The sequence below is a fragment of the Oryctolagus cuniculus genome, chromosome 3 (genome assembly GCF_051225735.1).
Source record: "Oryctolagus cuniculus isolate XC-2025 breed Fujian yellow rabbit chromosome 3, ASM5122573v1, whole genome shotgun sequence".
NCBI classification, from domain to species: Eukaryota; Metazoa; Chordata; class Mammalia; order Lagomorpha; family Leporidae; genus Oryctolagus; species Oryctolagus cuniculus.
In genome coordinates, this window is record NC_142869.1 from 23,957,124 (window position 1) to 23,975,449 (window position 18,326).

Genomic DNA, 18,326 nt, shown 5'->3' on the forward strand with positions numbered 1-18,326 from the left:
ACTGATTGTGAAGATCTAGTTCATTAATTCCCATGTAAAATTAGTTCCTCTAAATTTTAAAGAACTATATAAAATGAAATGATTGCAGATTTTTTCCCTTGCTATTCAGTGGTAAGTCAGTGGCATTTATAAGGGTAAAGCACAATATCTAATTTATTTTTCTCTCAAGTTATATTCATATTATCAATATACACTGAATTGTTTTATTTTGTAGTATTTTCCTTTTAGAAAACTAAATTTTCCTTCCAATAAGTACTTTTTCCTTCTAATTATCCTCTAAGGTAAAGCATGTGATCAAATTTATTTTCAAATGTATTTTGTATTTCAAATGTATTTGAAAGGATAGTTGTAAAGTTGTATTCAGATGAAAAACATATGCTCTAGCACACTGAAACTAAGTGTGTATCTTGAAGTCTTCAAGGCTGTTAATCTTTTTCTTACATACATTTTAGACCAATGCCAGGACTCAGAAACCCGAACATTTTATCAAATTGGCGATTCATGGGAGAAGTACGTACATGGTGTCAGATACCAGTGCTACTGCTATGGCCGAGGCATTGGGGAGTGGCATTGCCAACCTTTGCAGACCTATCCAGGTAAGTAGCTCTTTTACTACAAAAGAAAAATGGAACAACAGAACAGGATCAAGTGTTTATTAATACTTGAATGGCTAAGCTGGGGTCTCCTCTGTTCCTATCCTTTTCCCGTATCACTGTCATTGAACAAACTTTTGACTAAAATTATTTTCCCTTTTCCCTCCATTAAGTAAAAGCTATGGAAGACTGAAAAGTGCCTGTATATAATTTTATTTTTTAGATGAGAACATTCCATTGGGTTAACACACTCCAGCTAATTTTATCTCAAATCCATACATGGAAATAGAAACCTTGGCTGGTGCCGGCATACCGGGTTCTAGTCCCAGTTGGGGTGCCAGTTCTGTCCTGGCTGCTCCTCTTCCAGTCCAGCTACCTGCTGTGGCCCGGGAAGGCAGTGAAGGATGGCCCAAGTGCTCAGGCCCTGCACCCACATGGGAGACCAGGAGGAAGTACCTGGCTCCTGGCTTCGGACCGGCGTGGCTCACCGGCCACAGCGGCCATTTGTGGCGTGAACCAAGGGAAGGAAGACCTTTCTCTCTGTCTCTCTCTCTCTCACTGTCTAACTCTGCCTGTCAAAAAATAGAAACCTTGAACTGAGTTATTCAGGGACTAATGGATTGGGATTTTATATTATGGTTCTTAACTGAGATGTTTCTTGGAGAGGTGATATGAAATACAACATAGGGTATGTGTGCCCTTGACACGTCATCTGAGGACTTTTTTGTCAAACTTTTCATTGGTTTGATCAATGGAGTCTGGAGCAAAGTGTCCAGGCCAACAATTGAGTAACTTGGTCAACTCTGCCCACACAGTTCAAATACTCTGAAATGTTTATTGCTGGTTTTGTTTTTTTTCAGGACACAAAGACATTATGCATAGCTGTAGGTATCATTAGCTCATTTTTGTAAGAAAAACTGAATTTAATATCCATTGAACTGTTATCATAAAAACCGTTAAATTATGAAAGCCTAATTATGTGAGCAACTATTGTAATACCAAGTTTCCTAAACCTCCTTTAACTTTAGATATAAAACATGGCCTCCGTTAAGAAACAAAGAAATCCAGGGCAGCAAAATGTGAATGTGACAAAATTCAGACTGAGTTCCTCCACAATGTGATAAGAGATTCTGCCACAGAAAACACGATATAGAACCATGTGACCAATAGCAATGTTAGCTAAGGCTTGGGTCCTAGTGTTCTGTTCACTGCTAAAGAGACATACATGAAGCTTCACTCCTATATTTTCTGCTTGGTAAAATGGGGAAATTGTCAAATGAGAAATAGGGAGATAACAACATGTAAAATTCCTTTCAGCACTAACACACTAGCCATAGATTATCTAAATACCAGTCACCCAATTGCATCTTTTCTATACATTTTGAAGATTCTGCTCTTAACCCTCAAATGCTAGGAGGGATATAGAAGATGACTGCTTTCTCAGTGTCACAGAATAGATTGACTTGCCTCTTAAAATCCATTTCTTGGTGGATTTAGGCGTAAAAATTACTTAAAACTTTTCAAAAATTGTTATGTAATTTTAAATATTGCAAAAGTACTGTAAATTCAGAAAGTATGAGGGTACTTCAAAAACGTTCATGGAAAAAGAGAAATAAAAGATATAGTTTTGGGGGTAGGCATTGTGGTATGGCTTAAGCCACTGCTTGAGACAATTGTATGCCATATCAGAGTGCCAGTCGAGTTCCAGCTACTCCTCTTCTGGTCCAGCTTCCTGCTAATGCATCTGGGAGGCAGGGCAACAGATGGTAGACCAATTACTTGGGTTCCTGCCACCCACGTGGAACAGCCAGAAGGAGTTTCTAGTTCCTGGCTTTGGCCTGGCCTAGTCCAGCTGTTGGTGGCGTTTGGGGAGTGAACCAACAGATGGAAGACCTCTGTTTCTCCCTTTCTATCACTCTTCCTCTCAAATAAATATACACATCTTTTTTTAAAAAAGATTTATTTATTTATTTGAAAGTAAGTTACACAGAGAGAGAAGGAGAGGCAGAGAGAGAGAGAGAGAGAGAGAGAGAGAGATAGGTCTTCCATCTGCTGGTTCACTCCCCAGATGGCCACAATGGCTGGAGCTGCGCCAATACGAAGCCAGGAGCCAGGAGCTTCTTCCAGGTCTCTCACGAGGGTACAGTGGCCCAAGCAATTGGGCCATCTTCTACTGCTTTCCCAGGCTATAGCAGAGAGCTGGATCAGAAGTGGAGCGGCCAGGACTTGAACCGGTGCCCATATGGGATGCTAGTACTGCAAGCGGCAGCTTTACCCGCTACGCCACAGCACTGGCCCCTATACGCATCTTTTTAAAAAGAGAAATAAGTTTATTTTGATGCAAAAGAAATTGAAATCCATGCAGTTTGCGCCTGATACAAAATTTCCATAAATGTTTTGGAGATCTATTCTAAATAATTTAGATAGAAATGTCTAAAAGAAATCCTGTATTTTCATGTTTATGATTATTATTGATGTGGCAATTTGCTGAAAATTATCTTCTCCTGATTTACTTAGAGAACATTTTGCTCTCTCTCATTAAAATAAGCTTATCCACCTAGCTGTTAGCTGGAAGCATGTAGGTAGACAGGTTAAAGATAAAATCTGAATAGGAAGGAGTCCTTCTGTGTTGAAATCTACAAATTGACTTTTTTCCTACTCTCTAAAAAGGGTAACACCAAGAGCCCCCTTGAGCATAGAAGGAGTTTGAGGGAGAGAATACTGACTTTTGACTTCATCTACTCTGGTGCTTATCCGTGTACCTGGTTTGCTGAATGGTTCATGCCTCGTGTGTGGGGTTTTGAGAGTGTGGGAAGAACACAGAGCAAATTACCAGAAGGTTGTCTCTGAGCCTTGCCTAGTTTGTTGCTCTAATAGAGGACTTGGTAGAGTTGTCCAAACTAACAGAAGATAAGAGGCATTTGTTTTGTCAATAAGCAACTAGGAAAGAACAGATCTCAGCAAATTAAATAGAGAAAAAGAGGATAGAGTAAAAAATCATGAATATTTAACTTCTCCAGGGTCACCTTTACTGGAAATAATTCATTTTGACCTTGTTTTCAACTGATTTTAAAAATATTAGCACCATATCAAATCTTTACTTCACTATATTATTGTTAGCTTGATCATATTAAATAAGAGGGGAAATAACAATTCCACAGTGATGATCATATATGTGAAATAGGTTAATTTAAAACATTGTACCAATTAGTCATTATCAAAAGGTTTATCAAAAAATTGACATCTAAATAATGCAAAAATAACAAAACAATGTTTAGCTTCCCTGTCTTCAAATTCTTTGTGGTATGGGGCAGAGTATAGTGATGAACAGGAATTTAATTGACCCAGCAAATAACTTACACAGTCTCTTTACTTCTGGGGAGAAGGTGTGCTAAGTCCCTAATGCTGATCAGTGTAGTTACATTAAAGGTGGGCTATGGCATAAGCCTACATTTTAGAACAGAATTTCACTGATTGAAGTTTCATTAAGAAAACAAGCTTCTCTGGGATTGTGCCACTAGGATCAGTGTAAAATCATCACCAGAGTCTTTTTGTTTCTCCTTCTTCCCCCTTCTTACCCTCTGCCTGTCTCTGTGGCCATAGGAGGATGACCAGTCATAAGGGACTGTAAAATTCATTTGTGTTGTCTTTATAAACTTAAAAAGCCATCAGAAGTTTTTCCCCTCAAAATCATGGTTGACAAACTAAAAATACACATATCATGTGTCTCTTTACCTGAGGAGAGTATAATACAATTTCTTTAAAGGGTCAATAGTTAACCTTATGCCAATTATCATAAATGATTTAAGGACATGATAGACCCATATTTCCATTTACAAGAAAGTACTAAATGGCCACACTCCAAGCTTATGGGTAAGTGTCATCTTTAAAAACTTACTTCCACTGGTGAGGTTTTTGTGAACAGAAGGGGTGATTCAAAGGGCACCATTGGAACCTGCCAATTGATTTAGACATCTTGCATGTCCTGGGAAGTCTGTGCTACTTTAGAATGGGAAACTGGGAATGTCATATGTGAATTTCAGCATTCATGTGGCTTGGAAATACATGTACTAAATGAAATTAAGACTCAGGAAACATTTGTAAGCCTCAACCAGCTTGGGAGTATTCCCAGTGTAGAAGTGAGTATTTATCCTTAAGCTTCTGAGTACACACAGTTCCAAAAGTAGCATGTTTGTTCTGCTGGGGCAAGCTTTGTTTTCCAAGAGAACTTAACAGCTAAGATAATAATTAAGTTTGAAAATCAATATATTTTTCCCTAGGAGCTTCCAGAAACTTAAATCTATTACTAATTTTAAGTCCTTTATTAAATAGCAGAATTTTGTACTGTTTGAACAATTCTATCAATAAGAAATTTTTGGAAAGCTTGTTATAAGAAACTTTAAAAAAAGGATTTATTTATTTTTTTGCAAGGCAGAGTTACAGAGAGAAAGGGAAAGACAGAGACATAGAGAGATCTACCATCTGCAGGTCCTTCCCCAAATGGCTGTGATGGCTGGGGCTGGGCCAGGCCAAAGCCAGGAGCTTGGAATTCCATCTGGCTCTTCCACATGGGTGCAAGGGGCCAACGTCTTATTCTGCTCATTTCTCAGGTGAATTAGCAGGAAGCTGGATCAGAAGCAGAGCAGCTAGAACTCATATGGGATGCTGGCATTGCAGACAATGGTTTTATCCACTGAGCTATAAGGCTCGCCCTGGAACTTTTTTTTTTTTTAATTTTTAGTAGGTTGAACATTGATTGACATAGGAATACAGACAGTGTTTAGGAAAACACAATTTTCTGTCCTGCCAGCATACATTTTTCAGGTATTCTATTATCATCATAAACAAAGTCTATTTAGAAATTGATTCCCTTCCCTTAACTTTCTTTTTTAAACAAAAGAATCAAATCCATACTTCAAATTTTATTGGTAACTATCATTCATCCCAAGATGTGGAAGTGTTGAATTTATACTTCAAAGTGTCATTTCAGTGGATTACTGCTTTGGAAGAAAATGTTTGATTTAATAACTTGATGATTTTAAAATATACTTCTTGAGTGAAAGTAAAGCTAGATTTCTTCTTCTCAATGGATAGAAAGCTTAGACAGATGAGAAATAAAACTGTCTTTAATCATTACCTTTGCCTATTTGTCTGATTCTCACCCATTTAGAATTGTGTTTGTTTACATCGTGTAACATGGCCTTGGGAATATTTCCTTGTTAAATAGATTCATTCTTGATAAAGACTTCCACTAATTAAAATTTGTTTTTAGAAAAAGAAGGAAGGAGGAGGACTTGAGGGAGGTAAAGAGGGAGAAAGTATGGTTATCTTCTTAGAATTGTATCTGTGAAATACATGAAATCTGTTCTCTTTATATTAATACAAATTTTTAAAAAGGAAAAAAATTTGCTTTGAAAGAAGTTTTACAATAGTAAGTAAGTAAAGTCTATAATCTATATCACATCTTTTGTGTTAGGGCAGATCCCTTATTGTCTCCCAATTCTTACTTTAAAACTAGAACAGAGACTAAGCTAAGAGGAATTTAAATTTTTTAAATATATGTGTTATAAATAAATGCTGTTTTCATTTCTCATAAGAGGGACGGACAATTAACTGCTAAAAGTTGGATGTGTTACATTGACTTCCAATGTCAGTATATAAAAGATTAACTAATCCCAGCTAATTTTTATTATGCTTATATTTTATTATAGGTAAAACTGTCTTTAACAATGACAATGCACATTAAATTTTTAGTAGAAGTGAATAGATACCCAAGATAAACAAATACCACATATTTATTTTCAGGCACAAGTGGTCCTGTCCAAGTAATTATTACTGAGACCCCCAGTCAGCCGAACTCCCACCCCATTCAATGGAATGCACCAGAACCATCTCACATCTCCAAGTACATCCTCAGGTGGAGACCTGTGAGTATACCTCTACAAACTTTGGATACTGCGTGTGTTGTCTCATGGTTTATGTTTTTGTGTTTTTTTTTTTTTTCTTTTTTCCTTGCTTTTCAGCCAACATATCTGTAACAGAGTAGTCAGGGCTCCAACTGGCGCTCCATTATGGAATTGCCAGCGCTGTAGGTGGAAGCTTAGCTTGCTGTATCACAAGGCCAGCCCAATTGAGTATTTAAATTATTGAGACACTGGATGATATTTTAATTTTAGAAAATCATTGGATATAAGAGTGTGTTTTGACAGATTTCTGTTTAGGGTATTTACACTTGTTCATCTTGTTTGAAATGAGTGTTTCTTTTCCACATATTTTATTGCAATGAATTTTATGACCTATTAATGAAGTTGGACAGGATGTGAAAATGTAAACTGGGAACAAAAGATTAAGTAAACGGGAATTGCATTTTTCTGCAGCCTTGCCCAAAGTTGGCCAGCCATTCATGATGGCGTAGTTCATACCCAAGAGTGAGTCACAGAGGCAGCCCAGTTGTTTATAATGGCCCTAGGAACTGAGTCACAAAGTGACCTTGAGTGTATCTGCACAGCATAAATCTTGAAGTATATCCCAAGCACGTTAAAAGACAGAATAGATGGCCTTTTCCCATGTTAGAGAAGAGTATACCTGTGTTCCTTTCAGAAATGAAGACACTGGGAGAGGTGAAACTTAGGTTCATCTTAACTATGTCACTGATATTAAATAATGCATCTGGCAGAAAAGAAGGTACCCAGCATCTAAAATGGTGTGATCTTGGGTGCAGGACATAACAGTTTCTCCACCTGTAAAATGGGACAATAAGGAGGAAGAAAGATGGAAATTGATGGGAGAATTCAAGTGAAACAACACAGAGCATAGCACAGGGCAGACTATCCATAATTATTGACTCTAATGATCATTATTAATACTAACAAACTTGGTACAGGTCCCTGTTCTGATTCCGGTTCTCCAGGATTTCCCCCAGAATGGAGCTACTTAAGCCTCATTCTATTTTGAAGATCATTGCATATCATCTCTGAATGTCCATCTTTGTACACATGTGTGTGATCATTTTTCTTTTTAAATTTTCAGAAAAATTCAGTAGGCCGTTGGAAGGAAGCCACCATTCCAGGCCACCTAAACTCCTATACCATCAAAGGCCTGAGACCAGGAGTAATGTATGAGGGGCAGCTCATCAGCATCCAGCAGTACGGCCACAGAGAGGTGACACGCTTCGACTTCACCACCACCAGCACGAGCACACCTGTGACCAGTACGTGCCCCACCACCCTCGTGTCTGTGCCCAAGTTCTCAGAGCGGGGCTGCCCTCAGGAAGTGCTGTCCTCAATTCATATTCTCCCGGGCATGCCACCTCCATGTATTTAAAAGTGCTACTCTGCAGACCAAGGTGGTAAACATTCCAGATGGCTGAAGGCTCACTTTCCTCTCCCTGTGTAACTCTGTAGGCAACACAGTGACAGGGGAAACGACGCCGTTGTCGCCTGTTGTGGCCACTTCTGAATCCGTGACTGAAATCACAGCCAGCAGCTTTGTGGTCTCGTGGGTCTCAGCTTCCGACACTGTGTCAGGATTCCTGGTGGAGTATGAGCTGAGTGAGGAGGGAGATGAGCCCAAGTACCTTGGTAAGTTCAATGCACCTCGATGTGACAGCTTTGGAGGGGCTGTTGGGTAGCCCCTCACCATGGGAGGGGCCTTCTAGGCAGGTGGTTTTTGTCCCTTGGAGCTAGTTGATGCTTCAGCCTGGACAAACTACCCCTGGCAGAAACTAGGAGCACTGAAACTTTCTAGAGCTAAGCTGGTTTTGTTTTTTTTTTTTTCTGAGCCAACCTCACATTTTCCTAGTCCCAATGAAACATGCACCATGCATTTGCTTGGGTGCAGTTTCATGGAACAAAAGCTATTTTTTTGCATTTTATTAATCACCAGAATGGGCACTACAGCTGGTAATGTTAGGTTTTGGGAATTCACAAGTACTCTCATTCATGCTTTCCAAACTCTCGTAGTCAGGGGCCTTTACAGAATGTTACTGTAGTATAACAAGCATACTGAAAGGGACACAAATCCTAAGCTTAGAACTGGATGAGATTTTATAAGCTGAATCTACCCATGTGACCATAACCCAGATCAGGAAAAAAGAATCTCCGTGCTACTCTCACCCTTGCCATTCCTCTGTCCTTAACTGCTATCCTAGCTCACGCAGGGAGAATTTGGCAGTGGATTTTAACAATTTTGCATTTTAAAGTAAAAGGTTGGAAGATGCAAAGAGTGCATGGTACTTTGATAGTTACTGATTATCCACTAGTATACTTCCTTCTAGTCTTTTTCCCCTTGAATATACAGTTTTAAAAATAGTTTTCTTATTTTTTAAAATTTTATTTAAGTTATACAAGTCTTATGTATTTCATATATACAGATTTAGGAACACAGTGACATTGTCCACCCTACCCTCCCTCCCAGCCATGCTCCAACATTTCTTCCTCCTCCCTCTTCTGTTCCCACTCCCAATTTTAGAAAGATCTACTTTCAATTTACTTAACAGTCATAGGTTAACCCTACACTAAGTAAAGAGTTGAACAAATAGTATGAAGAAATAAACTCCTCAACAGTAGAGGCAAGGGTTGTAAACAATCATCACATCTCCAAATGTCCATTTCACTCCAATACATTACATTTTAGGTACTCTGTTACTTACCAAATACTTTCCTTATAAGCTATGTAGTCATGTGAAGAGTTGCTTTGCCCTAACTGGTAACCTTTCCTTTTTATTTCAAAGATCTTCCAAGCACAGTCACTTCTGTAAACATCCCAGACTTGCTTCCTGGCCGAAAATACATTGTAAATGTCTATCAGATATCTGAAGAAGGAAAGCAGAGTTTGATCCTGTCTACTTCACAGACAACAGGTACATGTGTGCTGCATGGTGTTAAAACAATCCTAAAGCATAGACTGCGACCTTTCCTGATGTTTGGCCCGTGTCTACCTTTCTTTCTTTCTTTCTTAGCACCTGATGCACCCCCTGACCCTACTGTGGACCAAGTTGATGACACCTCGATTGTTGTCCGCTGGAGCAGACCCCAGGCACCCATCACAGGTCAGCTCAGCCCCGTCCTTCTTTGGCCACTGGGTTCATCTTGACAGCATAGGTATGGAGGGGCGGGCTCTGGCCGTGGAACAGTATATCACTTTAAATGTCTTATACAATGTTTAGAGGTATTTTGTGTGTTTGTGTGTGCGTGTGTGTGTGTGTGTGTAATTGAGTGTTTTCAAGTCTCATAGACCTGCTTTCTTTCTTTTTTCTTTTAAAGATTTATTTTATTTATTGGAAAGGCAGAGTTATGGAGAGAGAGAGACTTTTCACCCACTAGTTCAGTCCCCAAGTAGTTACAGTTACCAGGGCTAGGCCAAGCCGAAGCCAGAACCCAGGAGCTTTATCTGAGTGTCCCACATAGGTGGCAGGGGCCCAAGTACTTGGGCCATGCTTTACTGCTTTCCAGGCACATTAGCAAGGAGCTGGATCAGAAGTCGAGCAACTGGGATTTGGACTGGTGCCCATATGGGATGCACATGTCACAAGGACTGCTTAACCTGCTACGCCACAATGCCAGCTCAAGCCCCACTGTCTTATGAATCATTTCTTTCTCATGCCCCTGCAGGATACAGAGTAGTCTACTCACCATCTGTGGAAGGTAGTAGCACGGAACTCAACCTTCCAGAAACTGCCAACTCCGTCACTCTCAGTGACTTGCAACCTGGTGTTCAGTATAACATCACGATCTATGCTGTGGAAGAAAACCAAGAGAGTGCCCCTGTTTTCATCCAGCAAGAAACTACCGGTGTCCCACGTTCAGGTAACTTCAGAGAGACTGTATGGCGTCCTATCTGTTAGGGCTCCAGCAGGTAGCAATTGTACCCTTAGGGCTGGAGCAGGTAACATTTGTACCCTCTTTTCTGTTGGAGAATTAAGCCACCCTCGGTTGTGTTCATTCCATTAGCCTCCTGCAGAGGGCTGAAAGTGTAAAGCCAAAGACTGAATCTGAGGAAGGTGGTTTTGTCTCTGTCAGCCATTCTACTCTACAGCCAAGAAATTTTGTATACTAGTTTTTCCCCTAAACTTGGGATATTCAGCTGAAATGTCTACAGTACAAAGTACCATCAAAGCCAGCTATTGGCCTTTTTGCGTAAAAGCTAACCCCCTCAAGTCTTCATATTTTCCCCAGAAGCTTAAGAGTCATTTCAGCTGTTGCTCTTAAGTATCATAAAATGATTCAGTGAAACAAAAACCACCACTTTTTTCCATATTTATCTAGCAGTTGTGTGTGTGTGTGTGTTTACTCCCCAGCCCCCATATGATATTTCATATGCTGGAAACTCATTTGCTCATCTATATATTTTAGATAAATGCTTCAAATATCATACCATGAGCAGCATGACTGAACCATTAAAATGTGTGCAAAGAAAGCATATTATCTGCTTAAAACAAAACTGTATTGCTCTGCAGCAAGAGGCTCTGTGAATTGCTTAGCATGTCCAGGAAAATAAGCCATTTAAAAAAAATAATCTTCAGCAGGAACTGTGAGTGATTGGTTGGCTCTTGTCTGTTAGATGAAGTCCCCCCTCCCAAAGACCTGCAGTTTGTGGAAGTGACGGATGTGAAGGTCACCATCATGTGGACACCACCTGACAGCGCAGTGACCGGCTACCGTGTGGATGTGCTCCCTGTCCACCTGCCTGGGGAGAATGGGCAGAGGCTGCCTGTCAGCAGGAACACCTTTGCAGAAATCACTGGGCTGTCCCCCGGAGTCACCTATTACTTCAAGGTCTTTGCCGTGAACCATGGACGGGAGAGCAGGCCTCTGACCGCACAGCAGGCAACCAGTACGTCCTGCTCCTGACTTTACCCTCCTGCCTCAATTCTCCACCCTCACTTCCAGCCTGTGATGAAGTGTAGTGTCCTATCCACTCCTGGGCTGGAGTAGGAAAATACCCAGAAAATAAGGGGGTGTATAGGGGACATAAAGCACATTAAATTTGAAAAATGAAACTCACACGAGCTCCATGGCTGCTAAGTAGTAGCCCATTACCAAGATGCATGGACCAGGGGAATGACACTGAGAAGGGAGAACATAAGAGAACCTAATTTCCTTTGCTAATTGGCACTTGGACTGATAACATGGGTTCATTTTTTTTGTGTAACTAAATATTTCTAGATCAAAGTTAAAAATGTAGGCTCTTAACTGTTTCACAGTAGAGCGTAAAAAATAATTCTCAGTGTAGTTGGGCATCAGTTTGCTCGATTTTTTACAAGACTTGCTCCTCATGTTTAATCATCCTTTTGACTTTGTGAAGGAAGATCGTGTTACCATTCCTGTTGGATATGAAGAAACTGAGGATTTTAAAAAGTCCTGAAACTACTAAGTCACAGGAATAGAAATGATAGCTCTAGCTCTAAAACTTACATCTTTCAGATTCCAAAGCCCGTGCTCTCAATTACTGTGCTTACAACCTCTGAAAGATTTCCTCTACCTAAAAGATGTTTTAAATTTCTGTGGGGAGACTGCAGGTTTTCCTGCTTAAGAAGGAAACCCACAATTGACAGGACTCTCTCCGGTAGTGCCTACCGCGAGTCTGAGGTTCTAACTAGATGTTCTAATTATTGGCTAATCTGAACCATTTGAAAATAACTGCTGTTTTCCTAAAGAACTGTTTATTCAAACAAGGCATAGAAAATTGTTTTTGATCCATCTGAAGCCATCTTCTTCCCTCATTCCTTTGGGCTTTTATCCCTCTTAATCTGTTTGACTCAGAGTTCAGTAAATTTGTTTTGCCTTGTTTTTTTGCACCATCCCCATCATGTGACTCTAGTTTCTCATTGTAAAGGGAAAGCCTTGCTAGAAAATTAGATTTTCCAAAGGATCATAGTCAAGTGAAAGGATCAGCAATTTCTCATGACTGACACAAAGTTTTGGCAGATAGCACTCAGTCTCTTAATGGCTCAGTTTTTCCAAGGTTGTGACTTCCACTTAGTTTCAACCTTAAGGAGAGAAAATTTGGAATATTTCATCAAGCTTTAAGATTTCAGTGTGATGATTACTAATCTAAGTATTTCTTGACATGTTACATCTTTTTTTCTAGAACTGGATGCTCCCACTAACCTCCAGTTTGTCAATGAGACGGACTCAAGTGTTCTGGTTATTTGGACTCCACCTCGGGCCCGCATAACAGGGTACCAACTGACCATTGGCCCAACCCGAGGAGGCCAGCCCAAGCAGCACAATGTGGGGCCCACAGTCTCAAAGTACCTACTCCGTAATCTACAGCCTGGATCTGAGTACACTGTGACCCTTATAGCTGTGAAAGGCAACAACCAGAGCCCCAAAGTCACTGGGGTCTTTACTACTCGTAAGTTAACATTTAAATGAGTTTTTTCCTAGTGATGCCATAGATTCTTAACTAGATTCTCTTTTGTTCATCAATTTTGCAAAAGTTAATTTAAAAAAAAAAAAAAACAGCCCATAGTTTAAAGTGATGCTACTCAAAGTATGCTCCACGGACTGGCTGATGGATCATGGTTTGTGATTGGTCTGCAGCAACCTGAGAAGCTTGTGCCAGAATGTAAATCACAAAGTGTGCTGTTTAGTTCACCTGATAATTATTTTGTAGTAAGATTTTCTTGGGGCTGGCGCCATGGCTCACTTAGCTAATCCTCTGCCTGTGGTGCCAACATCCCATATGGGCGCTGGGTTCTAGTCCCGGTTGCTCCTCTTCCAGTCCAGCTTTCTGCTGTGGCCCGGGAATGCAGTGGAGGATGGCCCAGGTGCTTGGGCTCCTGCACCCACATGGGAGACCAGGAGGAAGCACCTGGCTCCTGGCTCCGGATCGGCACAGTGTGCCGGCCGTAGCGGCCATTTGGGGGGTGAACCAATGGAAGGAAGACCTTTCTCTCTGTCTCTCTCTCTCTCTCTCACTGTCTAACTCTATCTGTCAAATAAATTAAAAAAAAAAAAAGATTTCCTTAATGAAGAAAGCATTGTGTTGATTTGTAAACATTGCTAAGTTCATTATATCCTTTAGGGCTAGCACCCTGAGTTTTGTGGGTTTAAAACGTCCTGTTATTAAATAAATTTTATTGCATGAAACGAATTGTCCAAACACTAGTTAGGCAAGAAAAAAATCACCTAGTCTACATTCTGTTACTTTCAGCATCAAATGATAGCCATAAATGCTGAATAAAAAATATCAACAGATTGAGTGGAAACCAGCCAATAGAACAAGAAGCTAAGGAAATGATTTCTTTATGAGTGTTGGCTACAGAAGATTGAACTACTTCTGCAGAACAGAACAGCATTTTTTCCCATAAATTACTCTTGAAATTCCACAGAGGGGAAAATACTAACAATAATTTTTGGTCATTCCTGTCAGTTTGCTCAACATTTTAGAAGTGGTCTTAAATCTCCTACATATCTGTATCACAATGAAGGTCTTCCTGAAAACTGAATTTACTAAGTACATTCCATTTTTATAACAAATAATTATGAAATTGCTACTCCTAGTTAAACATTCTCTACTGTTTTCAACTTGGCAATTTGAGTTATGGAAGCACATAATATGAGCACTTTTTTCCAGCATGTATTAGAACTGTGTACTAGGTCTAAATTTTCCCAGAGTTTTCAGTAAGACATACTCTGACTAATTTAAAAATATAGTGTGAAAAAGCACCCAAAAAGTCAATGCCTACTCATTTGTTTTTTTTTTTTAAAAAGGAAAAGCCTAAAATTTACTTTCCAGAGGACATTCTATAAACTTCTCCTAGAAAGTCATAATTTGCCAAACATTTCCTTCCACTTAAATTTGGTATATGAAGTTTGCCCAGTGAAGACTTTTTCCTAAGTAATTGTTAATCATAAACAAGTAACATTTTCTTTTAATTTGCAAGTAAATTCACTCTATAATTTTTCTATTTTATGTTACAAGGATCTGACATAACCTAAAATTGATTAATAATTTGTGAAGTGAAGGTCTCAGAATTTCTTTTAAATACGAATTTCTTATGGATGTTCTTCATTGAATTAGTGCGGAGAACTTCAGTGAATATAGTCTTTCAGTAGATGCCATCTTTTACTGAAATGTAAAATTATATAATCGTCTTTCTCATTCCTTAGTATGAGACCTATTTTATGTAGTTTCTTTTGTTGGATGGAATGCTTATAAAAGAAAAAGCATTTTCAACGATGCTAACAATGATTAAGTGGAGATAGTGGGTCAATATAATATATTTTAAGTATTTTGGGAGGCTCATATATTAGATATACTATTTTATGCTGTGTTATAAAGTATATGTCACTGGATAGAACACTGAGTCAAACTAATTTCATTAGAAAAAGTCAACACAGTGCCTTGTACATAGTGTACTTTCAAATAATGTTTGTTGAATAGATGACTGATTGAAGAATGAATAATAAAAACAGTTTTCAACCAAATTTAGATTTAAATTAACCAATGAAGGCTTTAATTTTTGAGCACTCCCTCAAACTGTAAACATCAGCAAGGCTTGCATGTTTTTGAAATTACTTTAATTTCCTGTAGTTTTTTACAGTTTGACTAAGCTGAATTCTGGGAATAACTTTTTTCAGGTTTATAACTTGTGGTAAATTCTAAAGAGCAAATGTGAGAAAAGTGGGAGGAAAAAAGCTGTTTCTGGGGAAAATTTCACTTACTTCCTTTATCGATAGTGAAAATTTTATTTCTTTACCAGCCAGCTGTTCCTCACCTAACGAGACCTGCCAGAACTCATAGCTCCTACTTACCACAGCCTCCTTTGTTTGACATCAGTTTGCGGGTTTGTGGTTTGGTGATTTTCCTGTAATGGTCTTCCCAGGCAGAGAGCATCATCTTAAACTTGGGAAGTACTAGCTGGCTGGCTCAAGGAATAGAAAATACCCGGTGCTAAAGCCCAGGATGGTTAAGGAGAATGTAATTTGTGAAAAAGTTGTAGCTTTCACAGATGTTCAGTCAAATAAACTGACTGTTCAATGAATTGTTTCTTCTGGGCCATTAAAAATGATCACACAAGGCTGGCCAGGGCAGCAGCCAAGTAGTGTGTGGGATTTTAGAGGCACTAGAAGGGATCATTTGTCACTCATCCTAGTCCCCCCAGCCCCAATGCCATCAAAATAATGACGTACTTATGAAATAGCTCTCTAAACCAGCTCCACATCAGTTCAGCTATGACAGCCATTACCAAGAAGCCCACACATATATTTGACTTTTTTCCCACATAGTATTTTAAAAACAAAAATTCAAAACTGTACATTAAAATCTTGACCAGGAGAGAAAAGTAGAATTGCAAAGTGGACCTAAATTCCCCATGGCAAAGAAAAAAAAAATTAACCAGAGTTGAGTAAAGATTGAAGACTTTTGAGTCCATGTGCATGTAACTCTGGAGGGTAACTCTGTCTTACTGGCCACTCATAGTTTAGTAGACCTGCAGTCAGCAGTTTCTTGTCCAGTGGAACAGAATTTGATTGGGCCATAAAGAAAAAGGAACTGTGAAGCCATCCAATCTGAAAATCTTGGCATTAACTCACCCAACTCAAATACCTTGCCATCTGAGGTCTCACCTTTCTAAATTTATATCTGCAAGATTGTTGGGAATGTATCATAATTTTGTGTGTACAGAATTTTCTTTTTCCTTCTGTGATTTTATTGTCTTTAATATTTTTTACACTCAGAATTAACAGTGGTTTCAGGATGCTAGGAAATGCAAAAATAAACTTACAATCACTAATTTTAGTGGTAAGACACTAAATTTATGCAGTAATATGTGAATGAATAATCATATTAAAGGGAATTTAAAGTATATACATGGTGGCAGGGTTTTGTTTAACTTTTATGTGGCAGTCTCTAACTACAACCAATAATAATTGGTCATCATTATGAAATAATTCAGCATAATGCATTTTAAGTTCATTATTTAAAATTTAACCATCTTAACTATTTATAAGGGATGTTATGTTGATGATTTGGGAAACTGATGAAAAGACATAAGTTTTAGAATCTAAGGAATTGGAAGGGACCTCCTCAGAGGTCCTCTAGCCCTTTGTTACTCAGGTGTGATTCACAGACCTACAGAGTTGGTCTTATCTGTAGGTTTGTCAGATTGCCTTGTTTCCTGTTGAACCTGCAGAATCAGTACCTACATTTTAACCAGGTTCCAGTTCATTTGAGTGGTGCATTAAAGATTTAAAAGCCGTAATCTTCTCCAAATCTTCATCTAGTGAAGGAATGTATGTCAGGTTCTTGATCTACCAGTTGAGAAAAGTTAAGATTCTCGATTAAAAAAAAAAAATACTTGTTGTCTTGTTCTATGCAGTCAGCTATGTATTATTCCAAGGTGTGAACACGTGCGTTGATTCTATTTCACAGTGCAGCCTCAGAGCTCCATACCCCCTTACAGCACAGAGGTGACTGAGACCAGCATTGTCATCACATGGACCCCTGCACCAAGAATTGGTTTTAAGGTAAATTGCAGATGTTCCCAGTTTCCTGTGACAGAGCTAGGAGGTGCTCTTGTGTTCCCACAGGAGATGGAGACAGGTTGTTTGGGAGTCAACAGACATGGCTTTTGTCACCTGCTGCTGCTCCTGCCTCTCTGACCACCTCAGCAGAGCCTTGCAACACTTCTGTCTTGCCTTCCTCCCTAAATGCTCGGCTGACAGATGCAGTGAAGCTATGAAAGTGCTTTCCATGCAAAGGAGAAACATTAGCAGGGACTGTTAGTTGTTGCTTTCTCTACCCTTTCTCCCCCCAGGGTTTTCCATTTGAAAAAAAAAAATAGAAGATGGCTCAGTTTGATGTATTGTTGTTCTAAACAGTTGTCAGTGAGTTCATGAAAGCCAATTAGGGAGACCAATTAAACTCAGAGTCATTTAAAAATCACACTTTCATCCAGTCAGTTTCACCCAATGTGTTCAAAGCCCTGTGGGTGGAATCTCTTAATGGAAGTCAAGATTAAGGTCTTCCCTATAGGTATCTGGATTAATTTCTTTAAAGTGATATTAGAAAGTGATGGATACATGAATATGCTTAACAGAATTCATTTCTTCGGCATTCATAGTATGGAGAGAGGAATATTCCTTATGACTGGAAATCAATACTAAATCCTCATACTCATAATTGTTTATTTTTTAAAAAACTTATCTGAGTTTGCCAGTGTCCAAATCAATGATTATGCTGCTTGTATAGAGAAAATATTTTTGGAAGATTGCTTGTACACCTTTTAAGTTTTTCGTAATAGTGTCATTATGAGTCAAAAGCCTTATAGCATATGAAGAATTTTCTGTAGACATAAATACTGTTTGATAACAGTGTTACCCTAGGCTGCTATGATTGAATCTGTGGGCATATTCATTTAAATTCTTCCTTCGTAGTGTATCATCCTGCAGTTGAACTTAGGATGATATTTCTTCAAAAAGAGTGTTTTTGCAATATAGAGAACCACAGGGACTGGTAGCTTTCAATGACAACTAAAAAGTGAATTGAATGTGGATAACTGATTAAAGAGAGAGCTAGGGGATTTCTTTTAGCACAAAGTAGAAATGAAGAACCAGGTGGCCCAAAGCTGAAGAAGAATAATATATAATGATGTGTCTCTGGAGCCTTCTGTTATAAGCCACCTTAATGCAATTTTGAAGATACCTCTTTCACCCTGGGAATTTCCAGCCAATATATTACATAATAGAGCTAAGATCCTCAAGTCTGTTCCCTGAGAGAATCACC

The 18,326-nt window shown here is 39.0% G+C and overlaps 1 protein-coding gene across 23 annotated transcripts in view; it reads left to right on the top strand.

The window, feature by feature from the left end:
• The window catches only part of FN1 (fibronectin 1), a 68,217-nt gene that overhangs the window by 14,643 nt on the left and 35,248 nt on the right, over positions 1-18,326 (top strand). For all 23 annotated transcript variants that reach the window (XM_051848217.3, XM_070071506.2, XM_051848221.3 and 20 more), the window contains exons 12-21: positions 453-596; positions 6,399-6,520; positions 7,623-7,803; positions 7,997-8,173; positions 9,325-9,453; positions 9,553-9,642; positions 10,205-10,399; positions 11,154-11,426; positions 12,684-12,950; positions 16,974-17,068. In XM_051848217.3, the coding sequence (XP_051704177.3) occupies positions 453-596; positions 6,399-6,520; positions 7,623-7,803; positions 7,997-8,173; positions 9,325-9,453; positions 9,553-9,642; positions 10,205-10,399; positions 11,154-11,426; positions 12,684-12,950; positions 16,974-17,068 (1,673 nt within the window). The remainder of the gene's footprint in view (positions 1-452; positions 597-6,398; positions 6,521-7,622; positions 7,804-7,996; positions 8,174-9,324; positions 9,454-9,552; positions 9,643-10,204; positions 10,400-11,153; positions 11,427-12,683; positions 12,951-16,973; positions 17,069-18,326) is intronic.